This window comes from Phyllostomus discolor, chromosome 11 (genome assembly GCF_004126475.2).
Source record: "Phyllostomus discolor isolate MPI-MPIP mPhyDis1 chromosome 11, mPhyDis1.pri.v3, whole genome shotgun sequence".
Classification (NCBI taxonomy): Eukaryota; Metazoa; Chordata; class Mammalia; order Chiroptera; family Phyllostomidae; genus Phyllostomus; species Phyllostomus discolor.
The window spans coordinates 85,422,557-85,438,378 of NC_040913.2; the positions used below are offsets into that span (position 1 = coordinate 85,422,557).

Sequence of the window (15,822 nt, forward strand, 5' to 3'; positions counted from 1 at the left end):
GCTATCTATAGAACAAGGTAGGGTGCTCCACTGGAACAGGGCTCAGTATCAATTAGCTCCTAGGGCTTTCAGCAAATCAGGCCCCGCCCCCACCCTTCCCCCATTGGAATGAGTGATGGGACGGAGCTGGCAGCAGCTGGCTGGGTTAGGAGCTGCTAACTCCTGTGCCTGAGTATGGCCATACTGATTTCACCCTGGCTGTGCAACCTTCAGTCTGCTGTGTCTTTCACCTTCGGTAGCATTCACGTTTTGTGAACATGCATTTGAGAGTCGCTTTGCCACAAGGGACAGTGCTGTCCTCTGCTCTCAGTGCTGGGATGTTTAAGAAGCCGCCTTGAGTTGCAAGGTGAGTTTGGCATTTCGGGGAACACTTGGTCGGACAGTAATCGTTCTGCTCCGGTGCCAGACCTCAACCCCGTGGATTCCCTTGCCTCCCACTTGTTCAAGGCAGCCCCTTCTCCCGTGGCTTTTCCTGGACTCCTTCCTCTGACTGCCACAGTGCCTGCTGCCTTGCTGCATAGATCAGCCCTTCCCCCACCCCCTGCCTTAGCCTCAGTGGTTAGGCTGTGCATGAGTGTGTGTGGGTGCGTGTGTGTGTGTGTTGTGTTCCTGTGTCAGGTTGTTTGTTCGGTGCCCTGAGGACTGGGGACACTCTGTGAGCGCTGGTCGCTGACAACAGCGGTGATAAGACATTGATGTGATTGGTGAGAGGTGCTTCTCGCTGACTTTCGGAGGAGAAGTTCTGTTCATCATCAGGCTGCTGGTTTTCCTTTTGTAAACTTTTTTTTTTTGGCTTGCGGTGGTTCAGAAATGACCTCAGTCTCACACTTGAATGACATAATTATTTTAATACACTGAAGTTGTGATATAGTACCGAGACAGTGAACCTTTCCACTTAATCATATAAAGAAATAATTTCAGGATACATTTTGAAATGAAATTACAAGCTACCTTTATGAGAAGTCATATAAAACTATTGCCGAGAGGTTTTTTTTAACTTTTTATTGTTATTAAATTAGTTGTTCAAAGCTTCCCATGCTCAGGAGATGGTAGTAGCACTGAGTCTGTGAGCATTTATTGCACAGGTGGCAAACGCCAGGTCCCCAGGCTGAATCCAGCCCTTCGCCTTGTTTTATCCAGCCCGGCACCTTGTTTCTACCCCGCCACCGTGTCCAGCTGCCAAGCTCTTGCTTAACTGTTAGGGAGTCGTTACATTTACACAGTCCTAAATTTATATTCGACCCTTTGAAGGCAGCAGCGAGGCTGATGTGGCCCCCGGTGAAAATGAGTTGGACACCCCTGCTTTATTGTATGTGAGTGAATGTAAACAGTGTAGCTATCCACCTTTTTAACAATCGCTTATACTTGCCTTGAAGATGTAAGTGTTAGAATACACTTTAGTTGTTACGATTGGCAGTCTTGCATCTGATGCTCGTTAGGATTCCTTACCTGGCGTCATTAAAATGTGGAGAAGAGTGCTCTGAAACTTAGTAACTCTAGACAAATAAGAAGAGCTGATACTTATATTGGAAGACGGAAAAAATCTAACACCATTCATTTGTTCATATTCCACATAGATGGAAAACACTTGATTAATATGTGAGGTCTCCAGCACCCTGCAAGGGAGGAAAATTACATTTTCGGGTTGCATTTCTCCGAAGTAACGATCGCCCCCTCTCTGCTCCGTTGCAGGCTCCCGAGAGCGGCGCCATGGGGAGGCAGGTGGCCGCGCTTCTGCTCCTCCTCCTCCAGCACCTTGCGGACGGCCACGGCGGCCAGGCCCCGGAGCAGGCCGCCCTGCGCTTCACCCAGTCCCACTACAACGTCACCGTGCGCGAAAACTCCGCAGCCAAGACCTACGTGGGCCACCCTGTGAAGATGGGCGTCTACCTTACAAACCCCTCGTGGGAATTAAGGTACAAGATTGTCTCAGGGGACAATGAAAACCTGTTCAAAGCAGAAGAGTACCTTCTTGGAGACTTCTGCTTCCTACGGATACGGACCAAGGGAGGAAATACAGCTATTCTCAATAGAGAGGTGAAAGACCACTACACCCTGGTCGTCAAAGCCCTGGAAAAGCACACTAATGCCGAAGCTCGGACGGTGGTCAGCGTGCAGGTGCTGGATACAAATGACTTGAGACCGCTGTTCTCGCCCACCTCCTACAGCGTCTCCTTACCTGAAAACACGGCCATGCGGACCAGCATCGCGAGAGTCAGTGCCACGGACGCGGACATAGGGACCAACGGAGAGTTCTACTACAGCTTTAAAGACCGAACGGACATGTTCGCCATCCACCCCACGAGCGGCACGGTCGTGCTGACCGGGAGGCTGGACTACGCGGAGACGCGGCGCTACGAGATGGAGATCCTCGCCGTGGACCGCGGCCTGAAGCTGTACGGCAGCAGCGGCGTCAGCAGCATGGCCAAGCTGACGGTGCACGTCGAGCAGGCCAACGAGTGCGCCCCTGTGATAACCGCGGTGACGTCGTCGCCGCCGGCGGAACTGGACAAGGACCCCACCTACGCGATCCTGACGGTGGATGACTGTGACCAGGGCGCCGGTGGGGAAATCGCTTCTCTAAGCATTGTGGCAGGGGACGCCCTTCAGCAGTTCAGAACCGTGAGGGCCTCTCCGGGGAGCAAAGAGTATAAGCTCAAGGCAGCGGGTGGCGTGGACTGGGACAGCCATCCCTTTGGCTACAACCTGACACTGCAGGCGAAAGATAAAGGAACGCCCCCCCAGTTCTCTTCTGTGAAGGTGGTTCATGTGACCTCCCCCCAGTTCCGAGCTGGGCCGGTCAGGTTCGAGAAGGAGGTTTACAGGGCAGAGATCAGTGAACTGGCTCCTTCCCACACGCCCGTGGTCATGGTGAGAGCCACGCCGAGTTACTCGCATGTGAGGTATGTCTTTAAGAGCGCCCCGGGAAAGGCTAAGTTCAGTTTAAATCACAACACCGGGCTCATTTCCATCTTGGAACCAGTGAAAAGACAGCAGGCATCCCAGTTTGAACTCGAAGTGACCACAAGTGACAGGAGAGCCTCCACCCGGGTCCTGGTTAAAGTCTTAAGTGCCAACAGCAACGCCCCTGAGTTCACCCAGACGGCGTACAAAGCCTCTTTCGATGAGAACGTGCCCGTGGGCACGACCGTCCTGAGTGTGAGCGCCGCGGACCCGGACGAGGGTGAGAACGGGTACGTGACGTACAGCATCGCCAACGTCCACCCTGTGCCCTTCGTCATCAACCACTTCACCGGGGCTGTGAGCACGTCGGAGGTCCTGGACTATGAGCTCATGCCCCGCGTGTACACCCTGCGGGTCCGTGCGTCAGACTGGGGCCTGCCGTACCGCCGCGAGGTCGAGGTCCTCGCCACCCTGACCCTGAACAACCTGAATGACAACACGCCCTTGTTTGAGAAGATCAACTGCGAAGGAACCGTCCCCCGGGACCTGGGGGTCGGAGAGCAAATAACGACCGTTTCCGCCATTGACGCCGACGAACTTCAGCTGGTCCGCTATCAGATCGAGGCTGGGAACGAGCTGGATTTGTTCAGCTTGCATCCCAGCTCCGGGGTGTTGTCCTTAAAGCACTCGCTGATGGACGGTGTGGGGGCCAAGGTGTCATTCCACAGTCTGAGGATCACAGCCACCGACGGAGAAAATTTTGCCACCCCGTTGTACATCAACATGACCGTGGCCGTCACTCGCAAGCCGGTGCACTTGCAGTGCGAGGAGACGGGCGTGGCCAAAATGCTGGCCGAGAAGCTCCTGCAGGCCAACAAACTGCACGGCCAGGGGGAGGTGGAGGACGTTTTCTTCGACTCTCACTCTGTCAATGCCCACGCACCGCAGTTCAGGAGTACCCTCCCAGCCGGCATCGAGGTGAAGGAGAACCGCCCCGTGGGTTCCGGCATCATCCTCGTGAATGCCAGCGACCTCGACACGGGCTTCAACGGGAAACTGGTCTACGCCATCTCGGGAGGAAATGAGGATAGTTGCTTCATTATCGACATGGATACTGGGATGCTAAAAATTTTATCTCCGCTTGACCGGGAGACCACAGACAAGTACACCCTGAATATTACCGTGTCCGACCTTGGCATACCACAGAAGGCCGCCTGGCATCTCCTCACTGTCAGGGTGCTGGATGCCAACGACAACCCCCCTGAGTTTTTGCAAGAGAGCTATTTTGTGGAGGTGAGTGAAGACAAGGAGGTAAACAGTGAGATCATCCAGGTGGAAGCCATAGATAAAGACCTAGGCCCGAACGGACAGGTGACCTACTCTCTTCTCACAGACACGGATGCGTTTTCCATCGACAGCGTGACGGGTGTGGTCAGGGTCGTGCGCCCGTTGGACCCCGAAGTCCAGCACGTGCACTACTTAAAGATCGAGGCCAGGGACCAAGCCACAGAAGAGCCCCAGTTGTTTTCCACGGTGCTTTTGAAGGTCTCGGTAGAGGATGTTAACGACAACCCCCCTCGGTTCATTCCACCTAACTACCGTGTGAAAGTTCGAGAGGACCTCCCGGAAGGAACCATCATCATGTGGTTAGAGGCCTACGATCCCGACTTAGGTCAGTCCAGCCAAGTGCGATACAGTCTCTTGGACCCAGGAGAAGGGAGCTTTGACGTGGATAAACTCAGCGGAGCAGTGAGGATTGTGCAGCAGCTGGACTTTGAGAAGAGGCAAGTGTATAATCTCACTGTGAGGGCCAAAGACAAGGGGAAGCCGGTCTCCCTGTCGTCCACGTGCTACGTTGAGGTCGAGGTGATTGACGTGAACGAGAACTTACATGCGCCGGTGTTTCCCAGCTTTGTGGAGAGGGCCGTGGTGAAAGAAGATGTCCCCATCGGCTCCTCGGTGGTGACCGTGTCCGCGCACGATGAAGACACGGGGAGAGATGGGGAGATCCGTTACTCCATCAGAGACGGCTCGGGTGTTGGCGTCTTCAAAATAGACGAAGAGACAGGTAATTATGTCCTTATTTCTCGTGTGTTCTGCGGTAAATCTCTCTCCTTCGAGGTTCCCTGTTGCTCCCCACCAGCCTCTGTTAGGACTCAGTACAGAAAGGCGTGTGTGCGCTCTCCGTCCTGTTGCAGGTGTCATTATGTGACGTGCGTCTTGAAGATGGAACCAGAGGAGCCTGAAGGAACAGCCACATCATGAGTGAAAAATGAGGAAGCGTGAAATCACGATCCCTGATACTGATCTCTGAGTCTGTACTGTCTTATCAGAAGCTTCCCTGTGGTTTTGCTGTAACTTGGAGAAGCCTTGGCAGCGTTTTTCAGGCTAATCTGTGTACGGACTTAGAACAGCCACTCCCACCCCCTAGCGTGCTGTTCTCGGGTTATCGCAAACCCACAGAATTACACGGCGCACGGAGAGGCTAAAGCTCGTGACACGGGACCTGCTGTGCTCAGGCCCCCTCCAGCCCTTGTTTGAGAGGCAGATGTACAGTGTTGAATAGCGAAGAGCTGGCCTAGAAGTCTGGCTCTTTCCGTTGTCAGTTGGGTGATCTTAGACAAATTAATTATCTTCTTAAAACTGGCTTTCTTCATCTATAAGATGGGCACACTCAAAATTACTGCAAGATTTACGTGAGGATAAAGTGAAATAAGAAGGGAAAGCTCCTTAGCAGGTTGGATTGTATTACTGTGTTGGAAACGATAGCGCAGCTTTGTTGTGATGATTCTTGCTCCCAGTAAAGGTCCCCAAACCACAGCATCCAAGACAGCCACTTTGTGCTAGAGTGTGCATTGTCTTGCACTCTGTCTACATCTCTCTGTCTCTTTTTTAAGATTTTATTTATTTATTTTTAGACAGCAGAGAAGGGAGAGAGTAAGAGAGGGAGAGAAACATCCATGTGTGGTAGCTTCTCAACGTGGCCCCCACTGGGGACCTGGCCCGCAATCCAGGCATGTGCCCTGACTGGGAATCGAACTGGCGACCCTTCGGTTTGTAGCCTATGCTCAACCCACTAAGCTACACCAGCCAGGGCTCTGTGTACACCTCTTAATTGAGCTGCTTTCCATGGCTATTATCTATAGTTCTGTGCCATTCTCCTTTGATGGGAGGTGAGCCTTTGGATCACTTTGCTAGGGCCATCATAACCAAGTACCACGGACCAGGTGGCTTGAACATCAGAAATTTATTTTCTCAGAGTTTTGGAGGCCAGAAGTCAAAGGTCAAGGTGTGGACGTGATAGGTTTCTTTTGAGACTTCTCTCCTTAGCTTGTAGATGCGTATCTTCTCTCTGTGTCTTTATCTGACTTTCCCTGTCTGTCCATGTCCTTATCTCTCATGAGGACACCTGTCCCACTGGATTGGAGACCGCCGCAGTAACCTCATTGTGACTCAGTTGTCCCTTTAAGGCCCCATCTCCAAGGACAGTCAACATGACTTTCAGGCGTTATAATTCACCCCCCAAAGCACCTTGAAGAGCTGGCTTTTAGCTCCTGCATTTTCTCTCCTCAGCATCTTCTAGCCAGAAGTGCCTGTCACGTAGAATTTGCTCATTAAATGTTAAAAGGCCGAGTGATTAAATTAATGATTACTTTGGCTTTGAACGTCCTGCCCTTGGAGAATGGCAGTGGGCACGGAAAGAAGCTGGGTAATCACAGCATTGATCAGCCATAGTTGGAGCTCAGTTTGTTTACTAATCTCATTGATATTGCCTTTATTAATCATTCCATTCTAAACAGGGATGTTTCCTTATTACATTAAAACTTCTTTTATAATCAGCAATACCACTGAGTATTCAGTCAGTGCCCACCCCAGAATCCAGCCCCACATCGTAGGTATATAGCATACGGAAAATATAATAATTATTCCCCCTGGAAGTAAGTTATTTAAGATGCTATAATATTTTTAATGTGCTCTAGGTTATTCAAGGCAATTTTTTCTAATGATTTAAATACTATTACCATGTATTAGTGCTATTTGTACACACACACAAACCTTATATAGCACTCATCTGAAATACCCAAAGCAGTTTATTTAATTCAAGAGAAAAATAGCATCATCAACAGCAGTTAGTAATCACTCATCTGAACAGAAGAATAGATTTTTTTTGGTCATATTCTCCATCATGAATTCGAATTTTCAGATACAACATCAACAGAGAAAAATACCCCCAAATTAGCAACGGAAGCTGACACTGCGAAGTGTTCTGTGTTTCCTCAGGACAGTTATTCCTGCTTTTCTTTTTCTTCTTCCAAGTGGGTTTTGCAAGCCCATAAACAACGGTTGTAAAAAAAAAAAAAAAAGTTCAGACAGAAAATAGAACCCAAATCCTCATTTACATTTCTTTGATGACTTCACTGATATGAGGGCTGCCTTTTGGTTGTTTTTTTTCTTTCAAGTTAAAAGAGTATTTTTGTGGCTTTTTCAAAACTCATGTAGAAATAAATATTTTTCACTTGTAAATCTAAGAGACTGAGATGTTTTTACTATCCAGAAAGAAAAACCGAGGGAAGAACCCAGAGACCAAGGCTGTCTCCTGACATGTATCAGGAGCAGTTTGCGAGCTGAATGGCAGGGCCAGACCTTTCCAGGGGCAACGCGGCAGGAGGCCGGGGTCTCTGGGCCATGGGGTAGGGAAGGATACACGAAACTGTTCTGCATTTGTATAAATATTGAGATTTAAAGGTGAAGGGAAAGTTGGCTGATTCTAGGTCATCTATCCTGTAATCCTTGCTTTACAGACCAGGATATGTACTGTACAGTACCTTTATGTGTCTGTTCTTTTCAGAATTAAATAACAATGATGTAGCATGTATACATCGTCCTAGTACACATTACAAGATGTGTTTCTGGCAGTAGAGTTATCAGCCCCAGCTACTGTAGCGCATCCTGGCAAGTCAGCTGACACTGTGATACAGAATTCCTTCAGGAAGAGTCAGGCTTTGTGCAGCAGAAATACTAAAATTAGGTATGCTAATGCTTCATGTGGGATTTGTCTAATTTCTGTGACAGGCTGCAAGGGTAGAGAGCTGCTTGTGAGATGAAGAAAAGAAAGGGCAGTTCAGGAACACCAGTGGGGGTCCTGTGGGACCAGCGCTGACACTGGGCGTGAACTGAGTCGGCCTGGCTCAGGTCAGGTTTTTATTAGCACCTTCCTAGAAGTTCAGTGTTGGCTTGTTCAGCGTCTCCGGCTCTGCCACGTTCTTGGAACCTCCCCCAGCCCCACCTTTGCTGCTGGGCTGCGTGGTGGGGGTCCACACAGGAGGGCCTTGCCTCTGGACACCCGGAACCTGCCCACTTCACTGTTGGCTCTAATGCCTTGGACCTAACTTTAAATTGTAGAGTTCCTTGAGTCATATACCCAAGTTTTTGTGATGGTTTACCTATTTTAACATTGTCAAATAGGTGAATCAGTGTACTTTTCATAGAACAGAGAACATATTCAGAGATCTGAATTTAGTTCTTATTGTTAAGATTCTTTTTTTAAAAAACTGCTTACATTTGAAACATTTCCTGAAAAGGAGCATTTTTTTAAAATAGAAATTCTATGGACTCCCTAAAATATGTATAGTCCTGTTGGGCCCGGACTTGGGACATATTTGGCTAATTGGCTTTGCAGGGAGGTAACGGGCAGGGGCAGCGCGGGGGTGACAGGTGACTCACCGGAGTCGCCCTCACTGTGTCCCGTGCCTTTCCCGGAGGCCTGGGGCGGGTGTTGGTGAGTTGTTCTGACAAGCCATCCCCGCACGAGGGCCCGCCCGTGGTGGGAGGCTTGGACGGGTGGAGTGTGATGTGGAAAATGATGGGGAAAGTCAGTCTTGTGAGAGGGCCCGTCTGCAGCGCTGTCATTAAGATTCTCCCCCTTCCTCTGTCCACATCCACGGCGAGGAGGATCAGAGAGCGGGTTTAACAGACGTGCTGGCGGAGTGAGGACCTCTGAAGCATGCAGAATTCCACGTTGAGGTTTTGATTCGCCTGGCTCGGATCCTCCTCGGCATTCACCCTGTTCGCACCTCACATGTGTTCCTGCTCCCTTTGCTGTACGCGTCAACGTTGAGAGCATAGAATCCTGAGCATCTGTCCTTAGGTTCGTGGAGTCAATTCAGCTCAGTGTTCTTGGCCGATGGGTACCCCTCCAAGTGAATTGTTAACTTGAGCACCAATAGAAAGTACTTGCAGCTTTTCGCTAATTTTTCACCCTTAGGCTGTGTCTAGAAACGTGGTTGGCCAGAGGTCTTTCAGGTTGTTCACAGACACTGACGTAGGCCTGTGGTTCCCTGGCGCACGGATTAGGATGGAATGCCTGGAAGCACGTGCCCCCTCCAGTGTGAAATACTTCGGCTCCGTTTTCGGTGGTTTTTCTAGCACAGCCCGCTAAGACTGTGTCGCCCTTGACAACTTAGGTGGGGAGACCACGTTTTTCATTAAGATAAGAGCAGATTCTGGCCCTATTAGCTCGGCGCTCCTTTTAGAATCCCAACCGAGGTTTCGGGATCGGAGTGGACGTTTTGATGGAAAGACTTGGAGTGAATTAGTATGGGAGTGCAGCTGCTGTAACCAGATAAATCACCACTCGTGGAACACGGGCGGGGGAGTCGGGAGCCCGTGTTTCTTGAGAGAGCCCGGCCACATCCTCCTCGTGGGGGAGTGTGGCCGCCTGCCCCCCCCACCCCGCCCCCATTCCTGCCTGGCCCGCCTGGAGGCCGGCCCCTGGCCTTCCTCCGTCAGGAAGACACAAGGCGAAGGCGTTTGTCTAGTGGGAACAGGAGGGAATTTTAATGAGAGGGGAAATGTGTCTGGGACTCCTGTCCGGTTTGGCAGAACGCTGAGTTATTTTAATGATTTATGCAAGTTTTTCAGCAGCCTTTCTCAACTGGAAGTAGGATATTTTCCATGCGGCCCGGGACCTGTGTTTCTTTCCTAGGGCCTGTCCTGCCACGGCAGGAAACAAGATGCAGAGAGTATCAGTGGGCTCAAGTGCCAGGATGAAAGTGCCCGTGAGAGGGGCCGTGAGAAGTGTGGCCCGCCGGGGCGGGACCCGTTACCTGTGTCGCAGCTGGGTCAGGGATGCCTGGCCGCGGGGGCCGCAGAGGGCCTGGTGGGAGGCCCTGGACGGAGTTCAGAAGTGGGCTGGTGAAAGGGCTTTGTGTTGCTGTCTCCTCCCTAAGTGGTGGCAGCTGCTGTCCTGCTCTTACTTTTTGTCGTCTTAGAACAGTCGAAGAGAAAAGAAATGGATTTCCTCGCCGTGGTGAGATTGAAAATCGGGCTGCGGCAGAAGTTGTGTGGCGACCCCGTGCTGCTGGCGTGTTTGGGAGCGACAGTCTGCTCTTCTATGTCTGTGTGATTCGGAGTCAAGGGGGAGCACAGTGCTGGTTTCTGCTGGGGAGAAGCAGAAGTTATGACTCCTGGAAGCTGGAGGGGTTTTGGCTGGAAGTAGGGTCTAATTAGCCATCCTAAGGAAATTCCATTTTGTTTTCAGAGAAAACAGAGGATCAGCTTTGCTTTGGTCCTTTGCGTGACGTTGGAGAAGCTGATGCTTTAGGTCAGACCGGGTGGGGCGGGCTCGGGGTCGGCAGCTGCCTGAACTGTGTGTCAGGTGGTGCTGTGTCATGAAGCAGGACCCGGGGAGGCAGTGCGGTGCTCTTACAGCATCCTGAGCGGTGTGCAGGGGCTGGGACTGGGACGGGGCAGGGTAGGGTGGACGTCGGGTCTCGTCTCTGGCCTCATGCTTTCAGGGATAATGATGATAATGACCATGGACATCGGTGTAATACACACCCCAGACACCGTTCAGCCAGGTGCTCTTCAGGCAGTGTGCATGTATTCAGTTATCATCCTCACACCTGCCAGATGGATGCTGTTACCTCCTTGACACCTGCAAGGAAACAGTCACACACAGGTTAAGCAGCTTGCCTGAAACACATGGCACTAAATGGCAGAACTCGTGAGCCTTGGGTGCAAACACGACCTTACACGGCCTCTCACTTCTAAAGAACGATGTTCAGGTGTTCTGACGAAGCCCGTCTGAAAACTTCTCGCTGAGTGCGGTTCTGGGCTGACCTGGGTTGGGTCGGGCTGGAAAAGAACTGAGTCCTAGATTTGAGGTTTGGTCTTTTTATTTTTCAGTAATCATTTTTTTATTTTGCAACTACACTTGACATGCAATACTATGCAAGTTTTGGGTGTATACCCCAGTGACCAGGCACTGCATAACCCACCGAGTGATCACCCCATAAACCCCACACCCATCTGACACCACAGGTAGCCACCAGAATACCGTTCACTCTATTCCCTGTGCTGCGCCCCACACCCCGTGGCCTTCCGTAACGACCAGTTTGTACCTCCTGATCCCTTCCTCACCTTGTGCACCCACCCTCCCAGCCCCCTCCCGCCTGGCAGCTGTCAGAGTGTTCCCTGCGTCTCTCTGAGCCTGTCTGTGTTCTCCTTGTTTTTCAGATTGACTTATTGATAGATACATATTTATTGCCATTTTCCTGTCAATACTTTTTATCATTTTCTTAAAGAAGACCCTTTAACATTTCGTAGAATACTAGTTTTGTGGTGATGAAATCCTTTAGCCTCAAAGGAGTGGAGAGTCTAAGAATCTTGGTCCACCACTTTTTCTCGGAATGACAAATTGCTCTTCCGCACATCTAGGAAAACAGGATTTCAGTGTTACAAAGTGGCGGTATTTCAGCAATTTAAGGTTATTCTCGTGAAGTGACTAGTAGTGGGTGAAGCCTAGAGAGTGTGGTATACTTGAGGTAGACAGTATTTTACATGGGTTTCCATTGTGAAATTATAATCTCATACGTAAAAATACTGTATGTCTGAACTGTATAGAATGTTACATTGGAGGCTTTTTTCAGCAAAACAAAGTTTTAGGTGGCTGTTAGGATTCTAGCATACCTTTAAAACCAACCTGTGACCCCCCAAAGAGTAGCTGAGGTTAACTTGACCTGCCCCTGGCCTTTGCACAAGTTCCTTGTGGCCGTTGTCCTCTGCATTGTCCCCTTGGTGTCCTGGCTCCAGTGGCTCTGCTCACAGCCATCTGGCGTGTGGCATGACAGTGAGGGGACACGGTTCTCCCTGGGGAGCCATTTTTATGTTCCAGAGAGTGTGGAAGGGTTGCATTCGCCACTTGATGAGTGACTCTTTATAGAGATTTAATGCTCAGTTAGTATCCAGTCTGGTTTTTCCCACATCGTCCACCTTGCCCGGTTACGAACATTGAGTCGATTTTAAACTTCAGGTGTTTGTCCATGTTGGATTGTTTTTTTTTCTTTCACCACTTCGTTCCTGTTGTTCTCACTTTGTGGATTGTTTTCATTCAGAAGGCTGGCTTCGTCAAGTGTTTATTATCTGTTTGTCTGTGTTCTGCATCGTGCGTTACTTTGCATTACATCCCTGGCACTTAGTTTTTATAAAAACAAACCGTGTTGCTTATGCATAGGGACGCTCCGTGTACAGGACGTAAAGCTTCAGAGCACAGCGCTTCGTGCCTGCGCATTCACGAGGGACACGTGGGTCTGGAGAGCGTGCCGCTCAGGGCGCAGGCCTGTGCGGGTCGAGTTGGCAGTTGCCCTCCTGAACAGCGCTGACAGTAAGTCCAGGAGAGTGTCCACATTTGACTTCAAGGGCCAGTCTTACCAGTTACCCGGCCTCGCCAGCTGAGCACGCCATGTCTCCCCGGACACCCGGTACCGCGCTGGCTTGGTGTCGTGGCCGGGTCTCCGAGGGTCTGCGTGAACTGGCCTGCTGTGGGAGGCTCTTCAGATTCGTCCGTTTATTTCATGCGGGGGAAAGTCTACTCCATTTAGTTCTTTTAGTTTTAGTTTAATTGTTTTTTTTTTCTTTTTTAATAAAAGTTACCCAGTTATTTCTGTAGTTTCTTAAGACTTCTTCCTAACTTGTGGTAGTTTAACCACGTTGCAGCTTCTTACCACTGGCAGGTTTTCTTCCTTATCGTGGTCGGTACATACATCTAGATAAGGTTTTTACACGTTTACTGAATGCGGGTCAGCCCTGTTGGAAGCTCAGCATGGACCGTCCTGCTCGAACATCACAGTGACCCACGAGTACCATTTGATGCTGATGTGCTCTGTTCCTGTAGGGCCCGTGTTAAATTACAAAGACGTGACCATTAGTGGAGATTAAGATAACAGACTGACCTTGTGTGATTGTGAAAATGTTTTTTCTTTTTTTTTTTTAAGATTTTATTTATTTATTTTTAGAGAGGGAAGGGAGGGAGGGAGGGAGAGAGAGAGAGAGAGACAGAGACAGAGACAGAGACATCAATGTGTGGTTGCTGGGGATTATGGCCTGCAACCTAGGAATGTACCCTGGCTGGGAATCGAACCTGGGACACTTTGGTTCCCAGCCCGCACTCAATCCACTGAGCTACGCCAGCCAGGGCTTGTGAAAACATTTTTTAAATGAAGTGACTTTGACCACACAATAGAAATTTCGATGTGGTTTCAAGTGTGACCCATTCTGAGCTGCTGTGGTGACACAGGGATGATCGTGAGCGGCCCTGTTCCCCTGCTCACGCAGCCTCCCTCCCTCGGACCTTCCAGGGTCTCCCTCCCCTAGTTCCCTCCTCCCGACAGCCTGGCTCATCTGTGTGCATCAGCCTGTGCGTCAGCTGGTGGAGCCCTGCTCCACGCAGCCCTGCTCCCACCCCCGAACCCCTCCTTTCTCGTCTCCCCCGATCGTCCCTCATTATCCCTAACACATCTTTCTTCTTCATATGGGGTGAATTCTTTCCTCCTACGTACTTTCAAAAACGTTTTAAGCATCAATCCAGTGTAATTGTTTACTTCTATGTCCTTTCCCTCTCCATTGTCAGCTTCTTGTGGGGTGAAGTGCAAACCCTTGACTGCTGGATCCAGGTGACAGACACTCGATGGGTACTTGCTGGGGTGGCCCGATAAGCCGTTGTTGCCTCTCTTCGGAACCCTTTCTCGAAACCCAGGGACGCGGTCTTCGCTTCTCTCTGTTCAGGGGTTCTCTGTGTTCTTCTGTTACACGTGTGTCTGGCTCCCTCACGCCTGTCTCCCGGACAGAGGAGCACGGTCTTACTCTTTTTCCCATCCTCTCCCGAGCACAGGGTGTGACCTAGCAGAGCTGTGGCCCTGGTCTGGCCACCAGGCCGTCCGACGACTGTAGCATACGAGAGCAGTGGTTATGAAGGTGGGGGAAGCCTTTCTTCCTAGACCTCCGAAACAGGGCTTCTTCGTGTTTTTGGCATCAGAGAAACTTTGGAGAAGCTGTTGAAAACTGTGTGTTTTGTCGTCAGCAATGCAGTGAGGTGGTTACAAGACCAGGAGCTCATGGAGTGCTGATGCTGTTCACGGACCCCCACTGTCCTTGCGGGTCCGTGTTCTAGGGGCTCCGGGCTGCCTGCCGGTCCTCGGAAGTTCTCCTTAGAGGAGGACCAGGGGGGAAGGAGAGTGGTGGTGATGACGATGAGGCGACAGTGGCAGTGACAAGCAATTGTATGATGACTGTAGTCCTCAAGGATTTCTGCATGGGTTCCATGGCACTTAGGCACTTAGTCTAATGCGTGCTTATTGTGTAGTGGGTTTTCTGTTTTATAAGTGAGGTAGATACATCGTTTATACTGAACAAGTAGAGATTGATTCTCTAGTGATTTAGACATGTGCTTAAGGGATTCAAGAGAAGCTGTCAAGTTTGACAGTAATCTGTAGTGCTTTACAGACCTGTATCATCAGGTACTTTTTCTCTCGGTTGAGGGTATAAGACAAACAATCCTAATAAAATAATTAGAATAAACTATATATCTATTTTTTGAGTTAGGCAGTCCTAGTGTTATCAACTTACCATAAAAATCTTCCTTTGCTCAACTAGTAGTCAAGGTAAAATAATTTGTCAGAAAACTCAGACTTCTAATAATAAAGTTAACTTTCTTGACAGACTGGATATTTATTCAAATCAACATAAAAATCACAGCATTTGTAATGCCAATTTTTTTGGTACTGTTCATGAGAAAAGGAGCATTGAACAACTTTATAACAAAATGTGAAATAATCACATAGGTGGCAGAATTTTCTGATTTGTCATTTCCCAGACGTTAATTTCTTACCACTTCTAGTCAATATATTGTTTGACCTTTATGGAGGCTTTTTTTTTTTTTTTAAATAATGACTTCGGAATCTTTCAAGAAATAACATGTTTTCTGTATCACAAAGTTAAGGGCATTTTATTAGTTGAAAACAGCTTTTTGGAAGATGACTTTAAAGCAGTTCCACCATAAATTCTTAAAAGATTCTCTAACATCCTTTTGCTTTTAGTTCTTTATTAAGTTCCTTACTTGGCTACCTACTCGCAAAGCCGTGCGATGGCGGCGTGTCTCGGCCGTCTTCACGCCTCTTATCTCAGCGGCTGGCTCGCAGCTGGCGCTCGGGAAAGACGTGTCCAGTGACGTCCGTCGCTTGATAAACCCAGTCTTTCCCAGATGAAGGTGTTTACATTTTTCAATGCAAACCAGAGGCGTTTGTCATGTAAACACTAGGTTCGTTCTTCACTTGAGACATCAGAATGGACATGCAGTTATTTTTCAAAGAGCTAAATTATTTTTTAAAGAAGTATTTTTTTTTTCTTAATAGCATCACATCCTCATGTGGAAGATGAAAGCTGATTAGGGAAGATTGAACACGAATCGTATTCAGGCTTGGTGTTAATTAGTGCAACGTCCTTGGTTTGAGGAAGAAGTCGAACGAAGTATCGCATCTATGGAATACAAAGTTTTTAATTTAAGGCCCAAGATTTAAAATATATGTGTTTTGTGCGTAGTGCATAATTATCCTAACATAATTTAAAAAAAAACAATCTGCT

At 49.2% G+C, this 15,822-nt stretch overlaps 1 protein-coding gene across 3 annotated transcripts in view; it reads left to right on the plus strand.

Annotated features, from left to right (window-relative positions):
- FAT1 (FAT atypical cadherin 1) overlaps positions 1–15,822 on the plus strand; it is a 127,714-nt gene that overhangs the window by 16,409 nt on the left and 95,483 nt on the right. For all 3 annotated transcript variants that reach the window (XM_036011727.1, XM_028526451.2, XM_036011728.1), the window contains exon 2: positions 1,693–4,972. In XM_036011727.1, the coding sequence (XP_035867620.1) occupies positions 1,711–4,972 (3,262 nt within the window). In that variant the 5' untranslated portion in view covers positions 1,693–1,710. The remainder of the gene's footprint in view (positions 1–1,692; positions 4,973–15,822) is intronic.